At 37.7% G+C, this 24,958-nt stretch overlaps 1 protein-coding gene across 1 annotated transcript in view; it reads right to left on the bottom strand.

Annotated features, from left to right (window-relative positions):
* The window catches only part of TRDN (triadin), a 242,640-nt gene that overhangs the window by 165,222 nt on the left and 52,460 nt on the right, over positions 1-24,958 (bottom strand). The window contains 3 exon segments of the mRNA XM_050893954.1: positions 5,928-5,978; positions 22,234-22,260; positions 24,138-24,275. Coding sequence (XP_050749911.1) covers positions 5,928-5,978; positions 22,234-22,260; positions 24,138-24,275 — 216 coding nt within the window.

Here is a 24,958-nt window from a genome sequence, read left to right as displayed (position 1 = left end):
ATTAGCAGGTGCTAGCTCTGTGCAAAACACTTTGAGCCAGTGTGTTGTCAGTTTTGGATGGGGCAATAGCACAGTGTTGCAAACAATAGCTCTGTGATGGTCAATGGCAGTGAAACATGAGCTCCTGCACATCGGACAAAAGCCCTTGTAGTCTCTGTGCCAAAAAATATAGCTGAACTGTGCAGAACAGACTGGCAATCAGAAAGCTTGGTTTTAGCCACAGAACATCTTACTTGTGTAAGGCAGACTGTGTGGATTTTTTTAATTTATTCTAGTTTCTCCATAGCATTTCCTTATTTCATGCTTCGGAAAAAAAACCCAAAACAAGCCTTGAATGACACTAACTGAATTGCGTGTTGGCAGATCTTAAAGTGGACAGAAAAATCTAATTTAAGGTTCCTTCATGTCATCAAAATGGTATAAAGGGCTAAAATGCAAGGAAATATTAATCTTTGTGTGGACTCCAAGCTAAAAACATGGAGAAGGGATCAGTTGGCTCCTTCTTGAGAAATAAAAGTAACTTGATGTACCTGGGCAGGGAGCCTGGAATGTGGATAAGCAGAGACCAGGCTGGCATAAGCATAAGCTATTTTTCTCTTCCCAGTGATAGGCTGAAGGTGATCTCTGGTTAGTCCAAGAGCCCTATCCTGTGTGTTGACATCCCCATAGCCTCAGAGCTTGCTAATCTCAGATTGTAATGTTTACCATTACTTCTTATGGACAGTGTCAGAGCTATGGCTTTTGGGTAGAACCTTATCTGGGGAGAGCAGATGTTGCCAAAAAGTAAAGGGTTCATGTTTCAGGGCTGTGATGACTGGCCATTTTTGACTCTTCAATCACAGTGCAGCAGGGACACCGAAGTCCCTGGAAGCTTTTGATCTGACAAACTTCAATATGATTTTTCTTTTGCATATTAACTCTGTTTTTTCCTCCTGAAATGTTTTCATGTTCAGCTTAATATGTAGTCCTAAAAGCTTTGTCATAGAAAATACTTCACTGTCTACAGATCTTTTCCAGATTTAGTCACTTGTATATTTATTTCTTTGTAAAAGGCTTAATACATGCCCTTTTTCAAGCCCACAGTGCTTAGGTGCAAGCGTTAGGTTTTAGAAATAAGCCAAGCTGACCATACTGCCATGTTTCTGTGAAACAAACTAAAGTTAACAAGATTTTTTTTTTTTTGCATATAAAAAACCAAAAGAAAGTATATAAAAATGTTTTTAAGGCTGCGAAGTCAAGCACTCTTCAGCTGAAAAATGCTGGAACTAAAACTGCTCATTCAACTTTAATTCAACCATTTTATTTGCTTTATGACGCACTTTGTAATTAAAGGATCACATTTTCTTTTTTTAATAGGATGCTGGATTCATCCAGAAAAAGTAAGAAGAATAACTAAAACTAGTTTTATGACAATTGTGTAAGCTAAAATTTTCCCACAATTTAAAGAAATTTTCTTGGACTTCCTTGCAAATACCAAAAAAGCATAAGCTCAGAATGAACTATTTTTAGTATTGGAAAAAATACGACACTCCAACCTAATTTTCACTAACCTAGATTTTGGAAATTGTTGAAATATTTTTATATAACTTTGAATGAAAATTCAGCCTGGGGCAAAAAGACGAGCATGAAAAAATTTCATCCTCAATGACTGGAGTGTGGTAAATCTATAAATAATCTAAAATAGGAGCTTATAATGGAAGATTTTAAGGTAATTTAACAATGCATTCCAAACTTAATCATATAAGAGTATTGTTATCTACTTCACATAAAATTAAAAACAAGAAGCATAGCATATATGTGAGAGATATTTCCAAATTTCAATAATCTAATAGTGTATTTGATTTGCATCAGGTGGAAGACACAGTGAAGGGGGATGTGATTTAGTTTTTCTTCATTAAAGTGTTTGAGACAGAGACATTCCCCATCCACAAAAAGCAAGTGCAAAAAGAAGAGTTGTAATAAGGAGGCACTAATTCTATACCTAAGGGAAGTAAAAATAGTTTCCAGCTAAGTCTTAAGTCTGCTGCTTAGTATAAAGCTAGGTGATGAGTGCAATAAGCATGAAGCAGAGATTGCTTGCTCCAGCTAACTGACTAAGTGCTTGTCTACAGAGCAAGACTCAGGAAAGTTAAGATAAATGAACTAATACAATGAAGTTAGAGTGCATTAGTCAGAGAGCATTAAATCTCTGTGTAGATGGTTTTATTCAGAAGTAAAGTAACCTTAGATGGCTATAACTTAATTCTTCTTGAAGGCACTCTCAAAAAAAAAAAAAAAAAGGAAAGGGCTTGATCTGGAGAGGGGCACAGGCTTCCAGGTCCAAAACAACAATCTAAGGAAATCCTAGCAATTAATGAACTGTGGAGGCACCTACACTCATTACATACAACCTCAATTACCTGTGAAGGGGGAAGAGGCTTGCCTCTGAGCTTGCTCAGATCTTCCCCGACCGGCACCAGACATGCACACGCTGCTCGCTGCAGCACCTAACCCTGTGCTGGATTTAGCCCTTCAACACCAAACATAAATGCCTATATAAGAGCGAGACAATGTCTCATGAGTTACATGTTTGTAGAGTTTAAAATTAGATTTAATTGGAGCAGTCAGGCAGTGTTACATCCATCTGAACTGAGATTTAGGTTTGACAGCTACTGGTGGTAGTCAAACTGCCCACAGCATTGACTTCACCCTAGGCTGCTGTAAGCCCATACAGCTAAATACATACTTGATAGCTGTACCTGAGCCACTACAGCTACATTGTTATCTGTACCATGTTACCTAGGTTAGAGTTAACTCAGGTGTATCTGTAGCCACACCTCCAGAAATCAGGGTAGTCAGCCCGTGTCAAACATAAATATGCCATTTAACTTGCTAATTTTGTCAACTTACGTGGGTTTCTAGTATACTGTGGATTTATATGGTCCAGCTCTATTTATCTATTTAGCTGTCTCAAATAGCTTGTCTTCCAGCTACAGCAAATTAAATTATGGGGACACATTATATTTGTCTTTAAAATCTCATAATTTATCCATATGCTAAAATACAGGCAGCTTTATTCTGTCATGTTTAATATTTGCATTATCAATATGGCCTTATTAACAAGTCAATAGGGGTAGGAGGGACAGATATGTACTACGCATAGTAGATGAAATAGTTTTGAAGGACCTGGAATCTATTTGTCAAATCAGGCTGAATTCAGAGACGCTTTCTGCAAAAAACCAGAGAGGCTAGTGTTAATTCAGAGGCACATCTGTCCTAAAATCACTGTGATTTAATGTATGGCTGTCAGAGGTAACATTTCATCATCACATTGTCTTCTTCCATCCCTCACTCCAACAGCAATGCATTAGTGAAGTGTATTTGGGAAAAACCACACAGTACATCAACCTTTTCCCATTCCTTCTCAATGCCTGTTGTAATAAGAGATATTTCCCAGAAATGCAGGACAATTCATTTCACTGCTAATATCAGTTTTCCATAAAAATCAGGGATGATCTGTCCGTTTGGATTATCATTGGACCTTCCATTAGACAGAAATTATATACTGATATATACTTTTGTCTCGATAAATTTTTTTATTTTTCTTCCCTGTTGCCAAAGTATTGCATAGTTGCCTCTTATTCATTGATAGTAATAGTAATAACAATTGTAACACCTACTTCTTAAACAGCCTTCAGCAGCAGCTCAGAGCCTTGCAAAGTCTGTGTACATTACAAAATGACAGACTCACAGGACAGCTGTCCCAGGCTGAGCCAGCCCCATCCCTCAGCCTCTCCCCTTGGCACAACTGCTCCAGCCCTGACCATTGCAGTGGCCCCGCACTGAACTGGCCCCAGTTTATGGATGGTTTTCCTGAACTGGGAAGCCCAGAACTGGACGCAGTATCTGGATGTGGTCTCATGCAAGCTGAGTACAGGGGGATAATTAATCCCTTACCTCCACTGACTGGCCAAGCTCCTGCTCGTACAGGCCAGGGTGCCGTTGGCCCTTGTGAATGTACTAACACATCAAATACCAAATTGGAAAGACTCTATTTTGTAGTGTACTTGTGCTTATGTGTACGTGTAATCGTGAAATAATTTAATTTCAGTGCTCTTAAGCATGAGCAAATGCTTTGCTGAATCTTTTCTCAGAGTATTTCTTCTTTTCAGGATTAAATTGACTAAGTACAGTAATTGAAATGGACTTTATTACTGGTAGTTTATCAAAATATTTAATTAAAAGCAAATTTTAAGGCACAAGTTTGCCTGGCTCTTAATACTGTAAGAATCTTTCTTATAATTTCAGCCACTTCCATCTGGGATTTCCATTCATTATATCTATTCCTCATATTTCGGTACAATCTTTTCAAAATGAGGTTTATGGATGGAAGACCCTTGTAAATCTTGAGACTTGGATTCAGGGGGTTTGACTATTCAAAAATATACTTAAAATTATTTTTAAAACTCTAGTGTCCCCATATTTTTGGGTGGAGGACTGAAATTTGTTTGGGGTGTTTGCTTCTATTAAAGATATTCATTTTACCTCTAGATTTTTCCTATTAAAAACAATAAAATACTTTATTTGCACATGCTTCCTGGAGGTACTTTAGAAGGTAACAGTAAAACTCCCTAAAGATTCACACCTTTATCATGCTCTAGCTTGAGGCCAGACAGAATGTTTTCTTGTAATTGTTTCTCCTATGTACAAGATGTATTTTTGGGACTAAATATGAAAGTGAAAAATAGAAAAAAAAAAATTGTCCTGTGCTTCAGTAAGTGATTGTATAATTAAAGATTGCATTATCAGGCATATGCATAAAAGGACTTAACTAATGACACCTGAATGTTTTTTTTCTGGCATCTTATAACTTCTTAGTAATCATTTCTGAAAAGTTAATGTTCTTCTATGTAAAACAATGCACTTCTGTATAGATTAAATGGTATACAAGAAGATGCTTGGGTCAAGGCTGCAACTCCATTTGTGTTTTTAGAATACTGTGCTTGAAAAGACCTTAACTGGGATCCCTTGCTAATGGATCTGAGTTCATTATTGCCTGGCTAGCCCACTGATACCCCAAAAAATTCATTTTCATACAACATGATATATTAAGTAGTTGGGAAGCAGTTCTAGGCACTTCAGATGACCCTGATTAGCACAGAACTAGAAAGCTAGCACTAGAGGTGTAAAACACTATAAAAACATATAAAGAATACATACAGAAATGAAGATAATTGTGCGAGGGAGAGTGTATGTCTATACACACTGTTTTTAATAAGCTTTCTTCTTGCTTCCTACTGCCATTACTAAGCACAGCACTGGTGCATCAAAGAGATGCTCATCACATTTTATGTGGCTTAACCTTTACAGAGGGGGCTTTCTTAGGCAAAAAATCTGCACATATCCCAGGAAACTTCTTTGTTTACATGACCTCTGAAAAACAGTCCAAACCAGTGCCTCTGTGGATTTTTGGAAAGTGCCAGTTAGAGGAGATTAAACAGTCTGAAAACGAGTAGATTCTTAAAATGGAGGCTTTTCTTATCTCTGATACACACCTGACTCACTGTTAACTACGACTTCCTAACTTGGATGGCACCCACTGGCCTGTAAATTTGCTTTCTTCCTTGCCCAACAGACTTCACGCCTTTTACACCAGAGGAAGTTCATCAGAGCTCTACTTTCTTGCACCTTTGCTACAAAAAAAATTTCTGGATAGGTTTGGACAGGAAAGTCTTATTATGAATGTGCATTTACAATATGGCCACACAAACATAAAATTACACTATTTGTTAATGTTAAGATACACATGAATTTTTGATCATTTACAGTCTGTGCCAACCGATCTTTGAATGCTTCTATAATACAACAGTGCTAACATATGTAGTTAACAAATACACTGTATATTACATACATATAAGTAGGTAAACAGACAAAGAAAATAAAGTTACCCTTCAGTGGTGTTCGTTTTTCATGTCTCTCCTGTTTCTGTTTATGAATTTCTGAAAAAAATGCAATATAGGGTTATCAATATTAAAATAATTTTCGCACACAAAAATATCAGATGCAGTCTTGTAATAAAAAATAACTGTGCTTCAAATATTATAGCAGAGCCATGGCTTTATCATCTGCATATTCAAAATTCTATACAATAAAGTTCAATTATATATATATATCTGCAGACAATATATACGGACAAAAATCATAACATTAAGTGACTTCAATAATTATTCTGTTTTTCATTGAGCAATACAGCTACTTTTAAAGTCAAGAATAGGTTTTGCTGATCTGTGACAGCTATACAGTAACGTGTTGGTCATGAATCAGAAAAAACGTGCTTTTACTGAACATTGTTCTGTATGTATCTTGAGTTGTTTACCAGGATTAGTATTTTATGTTTTCCAAATTACATTTGGAAGGAAAAAATGTTCTTTTTACTACATTTTCTAAATTTTTTAAAGCTCACATGCTGAATTGGTAGCTCCAACACATCATAAAAGGTAGATTCAATGCTGTAGACAAATTACAGAGATAAAAGTTTCCAGGTTAGGGATTGTTGTCTCGGAGAATGGCTCATTTTGATCATACTGTATACCAAAGCACTGAGAACTGCCTTGTTAGAAGAGGAAGTGGTACACTATTTATCTGCCCTTGTTATGTCATCTCTTTTGAACAAAATTTGTCACCTGTGACATTGGTATTAAATCACTGCTATATACCTCTGTAACAGATTTTTTTCCTACTGTCCTTACTGTGCCAAAACCAGGATAATATTGAAGTGTGAAAAGTTGAATTTGAGAAAAAACAAACCAGAATTAAATCAAGCTTGCATAGCACAGTTTCCATACAGTGGTAGAAATTTAAAGGCTGTTTATTATAGGTGTGCAATAAAGTCATTAAAACTATAGAGAGTGCCAGGTTTATGGTATTGTGCATATATTTCCTGCAGTAGGAAACTGGTGTAAAATACTGGATCAAATTCATCTTTGACAAAAGCACGTGCAAATCTCACTAGACTCTATGGGAGACGCCTCCTTGTATTTTAGAGTTAGATTTGGTCTGCAGGGTTTAAATAACAAGAACATTGACCCCCAAAATTAATCCAACAGAGAAAAAATTATGCATATTGCGTCTCAACTCTAAGGAGGTACTTTAATGCCTACTGAAGACAACTGAAATCTTCCACTTATACCCTTAGTTGTTTGCTCGGGTTCTAACAGGATGCACATTGCCAAAGAGATCCAGTAGAAAATGATATTTTCCCTTCCCAAGACTCTGATCTTTGCATAGGTCCTTGAAAATAAATACAGAATGTTTTTACTGGATAGCATTTGCCATCTGAAATAACGATTGTGTCTGGTTTGCAAGAAACATAACTATTCTATGGCATCAGCCTTCAGATAAAGAGAACATTATTTCACTGAAATAAAGGGTAACAAAGGCCAAAATACTTATCACCGTTACCCACTAACGTATGGCAGCATAACTAAGCTAATTATACGATGTCATTAAGCTAAAAGGACTTTTTATTCAGTTTTCATCTTGTTCTTTGCAGCCTGGGTGTTCAGTTTGTTTATTGTTCTATAAACATCAAAGGTTGTGATTAGGAAGAAATCATGCCATACTGATTTACTGTATTTCAGCTGAGCCTGGATTATTTTTCTTTCTACAACTTTTCCCACGTGTTCTGCTTAAAAGGTTGCATAAACTAGTTTAGGCAGCATAAGTGGTAGGAATGGTGCACGACAAGAACAGCTGGAGGATTGCCCCCCAATTCTGAGCACAGGTGAGCAGTTCTCTGTGCTGCTGCTCCAGACTGCCTCCAAACCCTTATTTAGTGCGTTTAAAGAAAGCTGAGTCACTTCCTCTGCATTGCAACATACAGCAGAGACATATCTCACCCAGCTCAAGAGGTCATCCTACACACAGAGATGAATATGGCCCACTAAGTGATAAATCACATTCTTCAGGCAGTCATCTACACGAACACATATTCCTTGCTTGCCTTAAGAAGCCTCAGCTCCTCTGGGTTCCCACTGTCTATAATGTGTCTCACTACAGAAAATAGGCCTCTTTTTTTTGAAAAAATAAGTATAAACCTTTGTTATTTCAAAAAATAAGGCTTTTAAAATTACTGTGGTTATAGGGAATTTCTTATTGCTAGTTTGACTGCAAAATATGTATGGAGCAATGACTGTAGAGCTGGCCATCTAGATCAGCCTCACATTGTATCAGCAGTGAAGCTTACTTGACACAAATACTTCAGTAAGATACACAAAAAGATACTTTCTAGACAGCTGCACTGAGAATCTCATCTAACTGGCTGCTACAATTAGGATACCACACATCACAAAAAACCCTACACAAATTCCTTGAAGTGAAATACATCTTCATAACACATAAGTGTGTGTGTATATATGTTTTTATATACTGCAAAGTGTGCCATCATTAAGATCTCTTCAGAAGCTCCCCATTATAGTTTGAACCATCATAAAAAATTGCAGCCTGGAACACATCAATTCTGATACATTACAACCTAAATTTTCCCAGCACAAATAAATCTAGTCTCAATATATGCTGATCTTGATCAATTTACAAGACAGAAAATAGTGACTCTTTGCTAACTCCAAAATATTTAAAATAAGGAAACACATTAGATTATTGGATTTTTTTTTTCTGTTCTGAGAGTTTTGATACTCTCTGCTTCATCTTTTATAACAAATAGCTTTAATTTTCTAGTAATCACATCGTATCTTATTGCTGAGTTGACAAAGTGGCTATAATTTCATAGAAGACTTACATGGCCAGTTTAAAGCATGTAATTTATCTCTATCAATGTGACACATTCTTAATAAATCCTAAATATTATGAATTCATGTTTAGAAAAATGACAGAATCAAGCAGCAGCAAGGATAATCTTTGTCACCACGGCAACCATCCCGATTCTTTATGAGATGACAGCACGGTTTATTAAATTATTGTAAGGGAGTAGGTATTTTAAAAGCTGTATTTCATTGTTTGTTTTCTTCGGTTATCAAGCAGACATGAAAAACTATCTTTGTCCTCGCTTTTCTTGGGTTTTGAATGGATAAGTACTTTATTTCCTTAAATATGGATACTGCTTGACATTGACTTCTCTAGACCTTGGGTGTTGTGCAGATATACAGAACATGCAGGGTGATTATTTTAAATAACTCCAAGAAGGGAAGATGGTAGTCTTCTCACTGACCATTTCAAAATGCTGAAAGGAGATATATGCAGCTATACTGTTAGCAGGCTGATATATCTATGTACTGTTGACCCAAAGCAGGCCCTCACAATCAGCTGAAGACCAGTATCGCAGGCAGCTTCTCTGAAAATCCCTGCTTAACACACAGTTTAGGCACTAGCTTCCCGCACCCCTCACCCAGCTAATTTTCATTAACAGCAGTTCACAGTGTCTAACAACAGCCCGGCACAGGCTGCGCACTACAAAACCCCAGCTCCAGGAAGATCAGAGTGGGAGAAAGAGGAAAAATTACAGTCCTGCAAATCCATGTGAGCTAGTGGTGCAGCCCTGTGCAGGTTTACATCAGCGTAAACGAAGAGCACAGCCCCTCATGGTAGGGCACAAGGAGATTCTCCTGGTTTCTGAAATAGAGTTCCCTTCTTCGTCTGCTTTCATGTTTCTAATTTTGATTTTTTGTTATCTTCTTTTTTAACATAGTAAAATATATAACATTATTCTTAGCTATTTTAATCGTATTGTATTATGATAACACCTGTGGGCCTCAGCCCACATGAATTGCTTTAGGTACCAAAGCAATTGGTTATGGAGCTACAACACGATATAATATCCCATCTCTGTAACACAGGAGTTCATACTTTAAGAGGGCTACATTTCTTCTCTTAGTGGGAAAGCACAGCCCTGCATCTTGCTTCATTAGAGGATGAAGTGGTGAGTAGCAATCTGGCATTGCTAAAACAGCTCCTAGACGTCACCCTCTGCTGAATTTCCATCTTACGGATGAAATATACCTTAAAAAACCCCGAACAAATCAAATAAAAAATGTCAATTATATGAGAGGCAAAATGAGAAAAAAAAGGATTATTGTCCCCATCTGAAACACAAGAATGCTTTACTCAAGGTAACCCAGAAAGTCAGCAATAGAACTGGGAATTTAACTCTGATCCCTGATATTCAATATTATCCCCTCATGCTTAAAGCCATCCTGTTTCTACTTAAATACTATAGTGAGGATGGAACGTAGGTTTAATGTATCTACTGTTTTAAAGGTATAATTGAACAGATGGAATTTCACTTGAAATGATAATACGTTGTTCTTCCTAAGCAAATTTTACCAGTTGGTCATCTTTTTCATAATCTCTTACAGGTAACACAGCGATACACACCTTCAGTGCTTTGACATCCTTTCTCTTATAAATATCTAAGTGTGAAAAGTAAAATGAGTCCTATTCAGAGTCCTGGTGAATCAGAGGTTAATAATTCGCTTTTGAGCAGTTAAAACCCTTACAGCTATTGCCAGCAATTTAATGGGGCTATATCCTTGCTAGTTTATCATGACTAATTGGCAGCAGGCAGCTGATTATCCTGAAGAGTTGGTGGAAATAGATACTGAGGGCAAGGCAAGAGTGAGTGGTGTTAAGAGCTTTAGAAGATGAGAGGGATGTCATTTCTAATGTGTTTCTAGATGCTGTCTGTATGAAGAATTGTAGTCAACTCTCTTGCTGCTGGTATCCTCAGGAGAAATTTGCAATTGTGCAGCTGATGTCTATTTTTAATCTAGATAGTACCAGCTGGTGAGGGCGACAGTTATCCTTGTAGGGCTAGGAGGAGAATAAAGGAAGTTGTGCATTAGAGCAACTTCCAGTTAACTACCAATACATCATGCAGCTGTACTCTAGAGGGGAAAAAAAAAAAATAATTTTGCAACAGGAAAAAAAGATGAGGAAAAAAAAAGAACAGGAAATATTTAACTGGGGAATTAAATTGGTGTATTATGCCTATATCCAGGAACTAAAGACAGTGTAACAGAAGGTTTTAAGTACCAGCATTCAGTGTTGGAAAGTCTGAGTGACACGTATGACTAATTTAGGTGACTTCCCTACTAGCTTGCTAGTAGCACAGTCTTTTCCCCAGTGTTTTCCTAGATCTTGCCCTGTTCTGAGGATTCATAGCAACTTCAGGTTGGTGTACAGAACAACTTTTCTTGAAGTCATGCGTCGTAAGATCTTTCTTGAGAATGTGACAGGAGATGAATTGCCTCTTACTGATGAAAATGCTGAACGGTTTGTGTGCTCATCCACTGTGTGAGATACCAGGCCACAGTGCCTCCTAAGTATGGTTTCAAAATTGTTTATCCATCTCTTTGGAAATCACAACTACAATTTAGAGTGAGAATGAAAATTTCTTTTTTAGTTTCTTTTTTCTTTCATATTTTGCAGAATTATACAGTGTCTCTTTCATTTGCTGCATAAGACTACTTTTGACAGAGGTTATAGAAGACCATTTCTCATTCTTCTTGGTGCAAACCCTCTGCTTTGGTGTATATTTACCCAAAACAACATGTTCTAAACTGTAAACATTGCTGTGAAGTGACATTGATTGGTCCTAAACCTATTCAGCAAAGCTCAGCTACTTCACCTTAGTTGCCTTTATTCCCTCCACTTGATACTTTGTTTGGCATCACTAAACAGCTATCAGAGATACAGAGAACTTGACCCTCAAATATTTCTGGACAATTTACCTATCTTGAGTAACATACAGCAAACAAGTAGGCTTTATATTTCCCCAAGAATACAGGGATTTAACATGCCCTTCCAGGTATATGTCAAGCCTTCTTTATAAAGCCTGAACAGGACAAAAATAAATAGATTAGATTCCAGTTCAACAGATATTCAATTGTTTCCACACTATTGCAGTTTCACTGGTCTATAATAGAAATTCACTGTAGATGACTTGATGACATCATCATCATCATGCTGAGGAGCGCTTTGGTTCCAGGGTGATGTTTTATCTTATTTTTATTTTTACAAAACTATACAGCAAAGGAGTTGCATTGCGAGGAAGGCATTTTCAGAACAGTGTCCATGTTATTTTCATGACAGCAAAACATCCCAGCCCGTGTAAAGATTTTATTATAAGCCACTTTTCATAATCTCCAACTTTCTAAACTGAATTTATTCCACTCCTCCTTTTCTCATTATGTTAAAAACAATTAAATATGTACATATTTTACATATCACTACATTTGAAATAGCATTCTTTTTGCTATAGAATAAAATAGCTTTAGCAATTAATGGTGAGTAGAAGTGTATCGTATTACTGTGCACTTACTAAAACAGTTTTATCACAAAATCATTGATTGGTGTCGTTCACCTTTCCCCTTTGTTTTTATATGTTTGGGCATTTTCATGTATCTACCAGGGCTGCTTAAAAACTTAATCCCACAAACTCTTTCAATACAAAATTGTCTTTTAGTGAAATAGGAAAATATTTATTTTTCCTGAAAAGCTGAGATGAGAGGGAAAGTTTGATAGAAGTGCCCAAGGCTGGAGTATCAGCTGTAAACATGGGAGCTGTTACATAGCTCTCATAAGATTTGTTTCTTTGAGATAAATCCAAAAGTTGTACTACATCTTCCACAAAAAAAAAAAAAAAAAAAGAAATGGTTGTGGCTAATTCCATCTCGAAAGCCTCAGTTTACCAAGGCAAATGGAACTTGACACAGTGCACAACCATTTCTTTTCTTTTCTTTCTAAATCCTAACTGATTTTTTAGTTTGGGTTTTTTTTCCTTCTGGCAATGTTTCCATTTGCAGCAGAAAAGCAATATCTTAACAGAAAGGTTTTTAAGGGGAAGAGGGTACTTGCAATTATTTTTGACCAATTATCCTGTAAGCAGCAGTGGCATCCTTCAGGAAGTCCATAGACAGACTGTTTTATATGGAGGAATTTTAATGACTGGGCTTTTGAAAGAATTAAAAGTGGAAGATACTAAAAGATCTTCAACCCTATATGTTTTTTACATAAAAGTAATTTTTATTCCAAGTATATAAATACGTTAAGACTGTTTTTTTCATTCCCAGACTGCAGTTCTGTACCTTGGTTCTGAAATGTAAAAGAAATGCTAATTGCACTTTGATTAAAAAAAAAAAAATCAAACAAAAAATAACCACAAAACCCCTAACCCAAATGAATCAGAGACAGAGCCATGTGACCAAAACCAGGCTTTACTTTTCCTTCTGTGGAAAGTAAAATTGTCTTGACGTGTTTCTCTTTATGGATTCCAGCCTGCAAAGATGTTATTGGACCAGTTTTAAATTATGTTTTTCATAATCAATTTTATCAGAGTCTGCATTTAATTGAATGTAATTTTATGCAGAAAAATGCAGACAAAACTTGTAGACCTCTAAGTAGAGCAAAATGATATATACAGTAATACATAAAATCTCTAATCTTGATTAGCATCAAAGAAATATTTTCTCATATAAATCTATTCAATAGGAGTTTTTTTGTGAAAGAAGGAAAAAATAGAAAAAAGAAACCACAAGACTAACCACTGTTCCTCTGCTCAGCTTTAAAAAATGTCAACTCTGCAGATCCTACCTTAATGTATTAGTCTGCAAATATATATTCCTATAAATTCAACCACTTCTAGATCCAATTGATTTTTTTTTTAGGGGTCTGGCATGCAGAAGAGAGATACTTTTTCTGTGGATCATGAGCATGGGGCTCCACTTGCTATATCCTCTCCTTGGCACAGCAGTAGCTGTGAGGGGATCTGAGTTCACTCGGAAACATGCAGGACCCCCAGTTTTGGTGCTGTGAGTTTAACTGAGTTTTGGAAGACCCTCTCACTTCCCAGGTCAGGCTTTTACTCTGTCTCAGGCACAGCAGACTCCCAGCCAGCGGGGGCATCTGCCTAACACTCCCCTCTTCTCTTAGAGTGAGAACCTCCCCAGTGCTCCATTGCTGGGGCACAATTGAAGATTTCCACGAAGGTAACACGGATAGCTTCGCTTAAGGTTTTTCCTGATTTAAGAGGATAGCTTAAACAGCTGCAAACCTCTGTGCTGCCATTCTGCCCAGGATTCGTACTGGTCTTGCGACTCAAAGTTCTCTCTGTATCTTTTAGAAGACAGCTGGCAAGTTTGAATTAAAAGGTTTCGACTCAAGTTGAAACCCAATCACTATTCTTCAATAGGCAAAAGAACTATAATTGAACATCCCTGTTCCCTAGTGGTATATGGGTTTGTTTCATCTGGATAATATAGAAAATATTTTCTTTACATTACAAAATGCTATTTTATAGTGGATATGCTATTACTGTATTGATCAGAGTAAGTAAAACAAGACGAGATTGTTAAAAGAACATTAATAACAGAAATGGATGCCACAAAAATGCAAAATGTAAAAAATACATATCTGGAAAAGCAGTTTAACATCTGAGGATTGAATCAATCAATGATTTTCATCTTTTAACACAGGGCGTGCTTTACACAAAGATATGCAAAATGCCTTGTAGTAAAGTGTAGCCTAGGGAGACAGTGAAAGCCTTTTAGAGAGATCTATAATAGCAACTCATACACAGAAAAGTGAATATTACCATATGGCAACATAAAAGAAACTGAATTCAGAAAGCATTACCAGTACAAATAGATATATACTTTAGGGATGAATGGAACTACATAATTAATTTCTAAGACATATATAACAACCACACCGGCAACTCAGTTTTCAGGTTGCATCAATGGTATTCTGAATTTCTTTTGTCTAGTGCATTTCCAATTTTTTGGTTGGAAACTGTTTTCTGAACATGAATATTACCTCCAGAAAACCCACTTGTTTTCTTTATTTTTCCATATTTGTTACTGTATAACAAAAGGACTTCTAAATGATAAAAGATGATGTTTTAATTTCAGTATTCTGCCCAGAATTGAAGTTAGATGCCATGTTAGCTAGCAATCTGAATTTTTCCAGATATTCTTCTGATATAACCTATAGTAATAACAAATTATTATTTATAAGCAACTTATAATTATTTTAAACTTTAGAAAACCCTTTTAGTAAAGAATTTTAAATGTAAGAATCTTAATAGGCACCTGGTGGTATTTTAGACATCCTAAGGTACTCTGGTAGTCATCAGCTACCCTATAAGGGTGTACTTCTCCCACAGGTCCTGTGTCATTTCTGTCAGTCCCACGCTACATCTCAGATACCGTGTGGTATCTAAAATGGCACTAGTCAGCTTTGTTTATTCACCTGAATCCTGCCCAATATATTTCTAGTGTGGGAAAAGGTTGTTGCTTGATGATAGTGAATTAAAGGTAAAACTTCCTAATGTATACAGGACTTCTTTAAGATCACAGATGAGTGGGACTAACTGCTATTTCACCAACCATGTGGGAATTTGGGAAAGAATAATGTCTTCATCAAAATCTTATTATGAGACCTAACTGGTTCCAGCAACTTACTGCTATGGTTGTTTTGCTCCCTAACGTTAGTGTACATACTGTCTGTAGCCTTGGGTTCATAGAAAGCAGTAGATGGATTACAGCCATGCAAGAACTGTGTCTCTGTTGAATTCAGTGACACCATGGCTCCGGGGGTCCCTGACTGAGGCAAATGTCTAAAGTATGGAGAACTGTTTTGGGAAATTATCACTATATTTTTAACAGTTCTTATATCCTTCCTGAGGCATTTGCACTGGTCACTCTTGGGCAGCAATAAGGACTTCTGTTCCATCCACTGGGTGAGCTGGACTTCTGGTCTGATCATATATAACCATTCTTACGTACTTAATAGATAAAAACAATCTGGCACATGTTATAAATTGCAGGACTAAAACCTTAAATATTTGTCATTATGGTTTTCCCTACCCTGTCTGAATACCCAAAACAGTTCTTTTTAGGCTTATACAGGCCATAATTTCAAAACCACTTTGAAATGCAAATTAGCAAACCCCCTACCAGTCTTCTCTAAGCAGGTTGTTCCTACCTCTCCCCTTTCCCAGGCAAAGCTGTCGTATGTGTTTGCTTGATGACTCTTAAAAGGAGATGTGGGAAATTATCTGGTCTGAGAACCTTTCCTTTTGGGAGCATTTTGTTTCTTGTTAGCACAGATCTGAACAAACAAACAGTTTGTGTTGAATAAATTCAGACTGTCTCAACCTTGGGTTGGAGAGGGGGTTAATGAGAGTGAGTGTCTGGAGTCAGGTCTAGGGGAACTGCACCTCGGCCAGAGCTGCTGAGGGTGAGTCAGTGTAACCGACTGTCCCCTTAGAAGTTGCCACATCTTTTAAGAAGAGCATAACGTGTATGTCTTCAGCATACTAATACTCAGTCTAATACTCAGGCAACAATATTCTCATTTGAACAGAAGACAGAAGGATAAGGTGCTTTGCTGATAAGTTTATCTGTAATTAACAAAATTTCTTGCAACCTTTAACAGAAATTTCTGTTGTTTGTGGCTTCTTGTTTTAATCTATGATTTTTTAACTGCATTTTTCTAAAAAAAAAAAAAAAGAGTTTTATAGCCAAGTAAGGAGAATAGGATCATTTCATATAACTATTGTATACATCTTTCTATCTCATACATAGGCTAAATCACAGAAATTTAGGGATCCATCTCTACCTCAAGGAAATCAAGTTTCTTTTGATTGTTGGTATAGAATAATCTTATGCCAATGAAAACCTATTTGGTAATACAGAGATGGTTAACAATGTCATGGCGGTGCTTTATTTCTTGCTCTGCTTTCTAAGTTCATTGTACTTATTGAAATGAAAATTACTTACATAGTGAGGTGGGTGGGTGGGGGTGTGTGTGTAAGAGAGTGCAAGAGAGAGCAAGAGAAAAAGACAGAGAGAGGATTTAATCTAAGCCCAAATACAAAATCAAGGAAGGATATCTTACAAAAACAGTTTCCTAAGCTTCAAAGTATAAAGTAAAAAAACCAAATAATTCTGACCTTAGAATCTTTTTCATAGGTTTCCAACAACTTACTCCTAAGACCACATACCAGACTCATGTTTCCCAGCCAGAATGCATCGGCTGTTTTGAAGGAGAAGAAAATGCTACTTTAACATACGAAAACCACTGCTACGTGTGCACAGCTTGTCAGGTGTACCCTGGCTGGCTAAATGAGGAATCCACGTTCAGATTTTAAATTTTTAGTTACCCACATGTAAACTGGAGTGAAGTTCCAGAACAGTTTAATAATGACATTTTTAGCCATGGATGACAATGCTGAAGTGTCTGCACTTGCTTGTATTTTACAGATCATTATTTCCAATTTTGTGCACCAGATTCCACAGCTCTTTTCCAAACTCACAACTGATGCCATTAATGTCCACCAAGAAATAATAAATATTTCTCTCTTTTTCTATAACAACAATTTCTAGTAAAAAGGATAAAAATATGAGAAAACATATAGCTGTCAAATAATTGAATTTGTCTCGAAAGGTTAAACTAACCCTGAAAAAATGAACAAGATTATCAGTCATAACCATTGTTCTAGAAAGAAATGAAGCCAAAAACATATTAAGCCTGCAAGAAACAGTTATTATGCTTCTCAATATCTTTTGTGGAAATGCTCTGCAGTTTTAGCATGTTGAGAATATGCATAGTTAAATGCTGCAAAATCTTCTGCAGAATAATATTTCACTACCTCCACTGAAGAACACTTTTTTTTTCCGGACAATATCAAATGGTCACTCTTTTCCAATTATTAAAGATAAATATTAGAGATAAGACTTGGACTGGCAAAAATAATTGAAATAAAAAAGGCACTCGAGAGGCATTTTCATCCTTTCTAAAGGATTCTGAAACTGATATTAGTCCTGTTGCATGTGCAAGCCCATTGTCATTACTTGTACTTTTATTATCTTTTCTTTCAATTTACATCTCTAGGAAGGTGATCTTTGCATTCTTTGGGTTCGTAATTATCATTACACTTTTCTCTTCTTCCTTCATCACTACACAGCGTCCTTACCACTCCCTTTGAATTTTTTCCAATATGTAATTGTATTGTGGTACCAGCAATCTTCTTATTTTTTCAGTTACTGTATTCCATTATAAAGTAAATTCTGTGCTAACATTTTAGCATTCATAAAATCTGCTAGTCAACAAAGCAAAAGAGTGAAGTCTTGTCCATACACCAAAAATAGGTATGGAGATTTTTCAAAAACTCTCAGGCTATTCATGAATACCACAATAACTGTGGGTTAGATCAAATACAAATACAAATCAGGCACAACCACCACAATATACATTTCCAGAATGAAATTTGAGAGAGGATTCCTGTAAATATGTGCAAAAAGTCAAACTGTTCATCTTCTGGAGGCAGCAGTAGTGTACTGCACAATCTCACTGGGTCATTTTTTTGTTTAGGATGTTCAAATGCCACAAGCATAAGAGCCATCTAAAGAAAGACAGTTCACAAAGCTATAGATAACAATGCTGCGCAGAGTGGAAGGGACTTTGATGCAGAAGTGGCCCTTTAAATGAAAACAGAGAATACTCCATAACGTAAAAATTTGGTTCTAATTTTGTGGATCTAACTACTAACATTTTGATACCCAAAAAGTCTCCAAATTAATTTGTATAGCTGGTCCTCCTTTGGGTTCAGCCCTAACAGCAGTCACATGGGAAAATTCATGGATGCAATGTCTCTTTTTGTTTTAGAAAGCTTTTATTCTGGAACCCTTATTTCTGGACCATAGGATGACAGCACACATTAGTTAGGAAAAGCTACTCAAAGAGATCTGCACCTTGTGCTCAGAGGAACAGATTGTGATGTTTGTGAGAGTGCTACCTGCACGAGCTCTTCTGAGCCCTCACCTTACCTCCCAGGGCTTTGCCTTCTGTGCTCATGAGCTTTAGCCCTGGGAGTGAATTTAACTGTGCCTAAGCAGAAAAGCTGTTGACTAGACTTTATCACAGAGCTCTCAGAACACTTCTATACAGGCTTACACCCCGGCAATTCAGCTTCTTGATGTTTACACAAGTGTAAGAGAAGTCTGCAAAGAGAGACAGTAACAGCACTGAGGAGCTCACAGTGGCCTGTCACTGAGCAGACATATGCAATACTCTGCACAGGCATTTCTAAGGGACTGGTGGCTTCAGGCCACACATGTTGTATTTCTGTAGCACAGAAAAAGAGGTGACAAAATCAAGTATAATCAAGGCCAGATCCTAGCTGCCAGGATGAAATGGAAACCTCCAGTCATCGGGAGATGATAACAAGTTATTTGAGGATGTTGCTATGTGAAAGCTTACAGCTATACCCAGAAAGGGCCTTAGACCACTTTCTTCACCAGTCCTAGTCAAGAAACAGCTTTTTGCAGGGACATAAGGATGGAACTCTTTCTCCTCTGAAAGATGGAGGGAAAGATCTTGAGCACACATCCAGGAAGTAGAAAAGCCCACTCAAAATCTGTTTTACTGCCCAGGCAGATGAAGCATTTTTGAATTTGGGCCTTTTCACATCTGGTGGCTGAGTTATCTTGTAAGATACCAGCTCCAGAGGAATCACCAGCTCCTTGTCCATTTCCTTCACACCAAAGACAGAAGACTTTCTCAGGCATTTATCTCCAGAGCAGGGTTGTGAGCTTTTGTATTGGGTTTGCGTGGCAAGGTTTTGGTGGTGGTGGGGGCTACAGGGGTGGCTTCTGTGAGAAGCTGCTAGAAGCTTCCCCTATGCCCAGTAGAGCCAATGCCAGCCGGCTCCAAGATGGACCCACCGCTGGCCAAGGCCGAGCCCATCAGCAACAGTGGTAGCACCTCTGTGATAGCATATTTGAGAAGGGGGAAAGAAGTTACAGCAGTAGCAATTGCAGCCAGAGAGAGAAGTGAGAATATGTGAGAGGAACAACTCTGCAGACACCAAGGTCAGGGAAGAAGGAGGGGGAGGAGGTGCTCCAGGCAGCGGAGCAGAGATTCCCCTTCAGCCATGGTGAAGACCATGGTGAGGCAGGCTGTCCCCCTGCAGCCCATGGAGGTCCATGGTGGAGCAGATATCCACCTGCAGCCCGTGGAGGACCCCACGCTGGAGCAAGTGGATGCCTGAAGGAGGCTGTGACCCCGTGGGAAGACCATGCTGGAGCAGGCTCCTGGCAGGACTTGCGGACCCGTGGCCCCGTGGAGAGAGGAGCCCACGCTGGAGCAGGTTTGCTGGCAGGACTTGTGACCCCATGGAGGGACCCATGCTGGAGCAGTCTGTTCCTGAAGGACTGCACCCTGTGGATGGACCCACGCTGGAGCAGTTCGTGAAGAACTGCAGCCCGTGGGAAGGACTCATGTTGGAGAAGTTCATGAAGGACTGTCTCCTGTGGGAGGGACCCTGTGCTGGAGCAGGGGAAGAGTGTGAGGAGTCCTCCCCCTGAGGAGGAAGGAGCAGCAGAAACAGCGTGTGATGAACTGACCCAAATCGCCATTCCCCGTCCCCCTGCGCCGCTCGGGTGGGGAGAAGGTAGAGAAAATTGGGAGTAAAGTTAAGCCTGGGAAGAAGGGAGGAGTGGGGGGAAGGTGTTTTAAGATTTGGCTTTTATTTCTCATTATCCTGCTCTGATTTGACTAGTAATAAATTAAACTAATTTTTCCCCAAGTCGAGTCTGTTTGCCCATGATGGTAACTGCCGAGTGATCTCCCTGTCCTTATCTCGACCCACGAGCCTTTTGTTTTATTTTCTCTCCCCTGTCCAGTTGAGGAGGGGGAGTGATAGAGCGGCTTTGGTGGGCACGTGGCATCCAGCCAGGGTCAACCCACCACAGCTTTGAATACTGAGGAAAACATTTCAAGCTGGCAGTTAGATACTCAGCTCCTTGGATGGACAACTTTCAGGTCCGAACAATCATCTCACCACTTCCAACTGACTAATTTAAGCAGCTTCCAGCTTATTTTGATGGCTTCTCTGAATTTTATTTCTACAGCCTAGTGTCCCAATGCAAAGTGTAAGAAGGCATGAGTATGTCACTGATTTCCAAAGAAGCAGTCATTGCAATGCTGAGCATGGTGTTGTCCATAATGTTTTTATGGATTAAGCCTTCCCAGCAGTGAAGTATCTCCACAGTACTCCCAGCCTGGTCAGCTACACTAGCCCATGGTGAGTAGATACCTTCCACCCATGTACCTGGCATCCCTGCCAACAACGCACTACAGCTTCAGACTCTTTGCACCCATTGTAAAATCAACAATGCATTTCTCTCTTTGGGAGAAGAGACGGCAATGCTGAACCTTTTGCAATTCTTGCTGATGGAGTAAAGAGATGGAATGTTTTCCTAGACTGTCTATAAGTTTTCTTCAGTCCTAAGATGAAGAATCATCCAGAAAGATGAATAGTCCTGGTCTTCAAGCCTATTAATTCCTTGGATGCCCTACTGAGACTGACAAAATGTGTCATTAAATAGAAGCCTGATCCAGTTCCAATTAACTTCAGAGAAAACTGGATTGTAATCTCAGCACCAACTGGGGTGATAAATTCTTCAATACGGGCATTTACCTACTGAGAATTTGATGGATACCAAATTCAGATCACATAGGACTGGTTACACATCTTGTTATTATCAAGCTGTGCTCAATTTGGAGAAAAAAACACACCCTACTTTTGAAAAGCTTTACATCCTATCACTAATATCTCAAGCCTTCTAATAAATTTTCATTTTGATTTAATAGAATTTGAACTTAAGTTTTATGTTTCAGCATAACAATTTTAATGTCTGAAAAGATTTATATTATAAATCCTACTTGCTTCATTTGTCTGCTTTAAAAATTCAATGATAACTAAGTAATTTTTTTCAGAAGATTCAGAAGTAGTCCTTATTTTAGGGTTCTGCATTGGCACAAGGTAAAATGCTTTTACAACACCTCACCATTATTTCTCACTAAATATTCTTTCTGTATTATTATTTCTAAATATTATTTCCATCCAAACATAGACATAACTCATATTAGCATTAACAGGAGTCCCACATGCAGGGCAAGGGTACAGATAATATTTCTGTAATTCTATTGGGTTTTTATGAACTTTTTTCATATTTTCTGGATAATAATGAAACAGTCAAGGATTCTCACAGAGCAGCAAACAGTACAGCAAGTATTATTACTCGAGTTTCTTATTTAATGAGTTTGTTAAAGCACAACTTACAAGGTTAGTAGACTGACATGTAACTAATGACAGAATCTATATCACAGATATACTAGTTAATTCTTAAAAAGGTTGCAAAATATTTGCCCTCTATAGTAAGGCAACTGACCAACCTTTTTTCAGGGAAGGTTCCACTTCACCTAAACGAAGAGAAAAGAACAAACGTCAGAGAAGAGATATCATAAAAAAAAAAAAAATCACATTTTTTCTCATCTTGGCTCATTTTAATTAAAAAAAAATATTCTATTCTTTATATGCTAAATGGCAAGCACTCTATTCTGAGATTTTGGATTTTTCATAACATATCTCTCTTACCATAGAGGTTTTCCTGGGTCTAGGTTAGATAAATTCAATATGCAGTAGTAACCAAGGAAACGTCCAAATCTGTGTTTGTGCTTCTGAATGTTAACTTGTGACTACAATTTACAATTTGCTTGATTTTATGCACGCTGCCATGTTTTAAGGAAAGGCCCAGCGGTTCCATTTTAGCTCCAAAAGATAAAATGTATATGCAGGTTAGCAAGGTTGTAAATCTAGCAATGCTTCCAGTGAAATCCAAGGCAAAAAATACTGAATTTCAGTGGAACTATGAGCACTTGATTGCTGCAGTGTGTTATTCCACCTCCATGTAGGACATGGAATTTAAAGGAGTTAGCCTGAATGACTGTGGCGAGTGTGCAGCCTCAGCTGCACTGACTGCAGCGCACAGTGGGCAGGGAATTCACATGCACTTATTTTTTATGATATAATGCAGTAAGTTGCCTACTGCCTTTTCGCACTCCTGGTCGATATTGATGAAATTCCACTTGGGCCAAAGGCTGGTAGGACTGAGGTTTCCGAACACTTAGTGAGCATTCAGATCTTGAATGTTTGTATGTCAGGTATTTTATGACTTTTCCTACTTGCATTAACACTTTCCACTCGAGTATTTGAAAGCTTGCTGGTGCTTTGGGAGCTATGAAATGATAAAAGTGAACACTGTTCAGATTTTAGCAAGCTCTCCATATTTCACCTTTCCTGTTTGTTAAACATATGAGAGACCGGCTTTCTGCTAGTCCTAAGTCATATCTCAGAATAGGATGCCCAGTTCACAGACTCACATGTAGCAGCCTATCTATTAGTATTCATATATGATGCTAATACAAAAAGCTCATGCACCCATTTAAAAGGTAGAAACTTGATAATATCTGAAGTTTATGAACAAACGGGTAGAAGTCAGTTTCAGTACATGTTGCTTTTTAATTATATTCTGGTATAGCCAAATAGACTATAAAATAAACTACCGTGAAATGAAGATGTCACTCCTACACTCATCACTTGTCAAAATGACCAATACGATGTGACCACTACTGCTCTGCTCATACTAGGGAACTACTTTTGTTATAACAGAAGGATAGTTATTTCCAAACTTGAAATGTTAGTAATTTACTTTCATTTATCAGATGATGTCAGATGAAGAAAGTTGCTATAATGGTAGAACCATAATTTCTAGTAAACTGAATTATTTGCAATATGCCATCCAAAATCCCCTCAGTTTAGCCAAAACATTATTTTTTCTTTCCTTTTTTTTTTTTGTTTCAATATATTGTCCTGTCATCATTATATCAAATAAAAAAGTTCTAAGTTTCTTCGTCTATCTTGTATATTTACTGGGATTCTTTAGATTCTTGCTGATAAAAGAAAATAGCTATTGCCATTCTCTGAAGCAATATCCTGATGTATAGTTTGGTTGTGGCTTTGAAGTCTTGTATAAATTAGTGCTCTTTACTTCAAGATGTACTAATGGTAATATTTAATTCTGACAGCTTTTCTGTAATGGTACATTAAACATGAGATGAAAGCTAACAAAGAGACCAATTTACTGATTGGAATAGCCAGTAGATGCTTTATTAGCAACAACGTTCACTTTTCATTTTGTTTGACCTTCTTGTCTGTGAGGTTAAAAGCTGAGGAAGCCAACATAATGCATGTAAAACAGCAGTTAGAGCAGTTACAGAAGTCTTTACATTACAAATACCTTCATCACTGTCATCATCATCACTCCATACGATGTCAGACAGTAAAGAAATAAAGCCATAAAGCCAATCAGTGGATTCTTCCAATGCCTCATGAATGATTCTCAGTGGTTCTGTGCTGAGCTTGTTAACAGATCTTCCTGAGTGCAGAGTTTAAAACAAAAGTGATTTGAAAAAAAAAAAAAAACAACAACTCCTTCAGTGACTAAAGTTAATCTTCATTTTATACAGGACTAATTATACTACCTCCTTTAACAGAAACAAAGATTGTGAATGTTAATTTTTACTATTCAAGGGTTTGAGGACAGCTCTCCTTCCTGTGCAAGACTAGTATAAACTGTATCCTACTGTACTTGCAGTTCGCAGAGTGATTAAGGACCCAGTGGATAATTTAGTCTGATACTGCGCTCCAAGTTCTGGCTCTTCTTCTGAGGCTTGGTTGGGCAAAGTATAAATGTAGGTTTGATTCTAGTTAATATTCATCCTTTTAGATAATATCTTCCTCTGAGCCCAGTTTTTTTCTCTAGCTCAGGTCCTCTGCCTCTTGATGTCTGTTTAGGATTCATTGCTGTCTGTGTCCCACTCCTCATGCCACATCTCCCCTTGAGCCCCCTCCTTTACACAAGTCCTGGCTAAGGAAATTGCTGAGCCCTGGCTTAACCACACAGACAGGTCGTATCATTTCCATGGAGTACATATAAAGGATGGGAGGAAGGAAGCTATGTATACTTGGGCCAAAATAAACCCGAGTCCAGAATGAAGAGGAATGTAAATCCAAATTGTGACACAGACACAGCTACCTTCAAACATGTACTCCTGTGTA

This window comes from Gymnogyps californianus, chromosome 3 (assembly GCF_018139145.2).
Source record: "Gymnogyps californianus isolate 813 chromosome 3, ASM1813914v2, whole genome shotgun sequence".
In the NCBI taxonomy this organism is placed as follows: Eukaryota; Metazoa; Chordata; class Aves; order Accipitriformes; family Cathartidae; genus Gymnogyps; species Gymnogyps californianus.
This window is presented reverse-complemented; position numbering and strand designations above follow the sequence as displayed.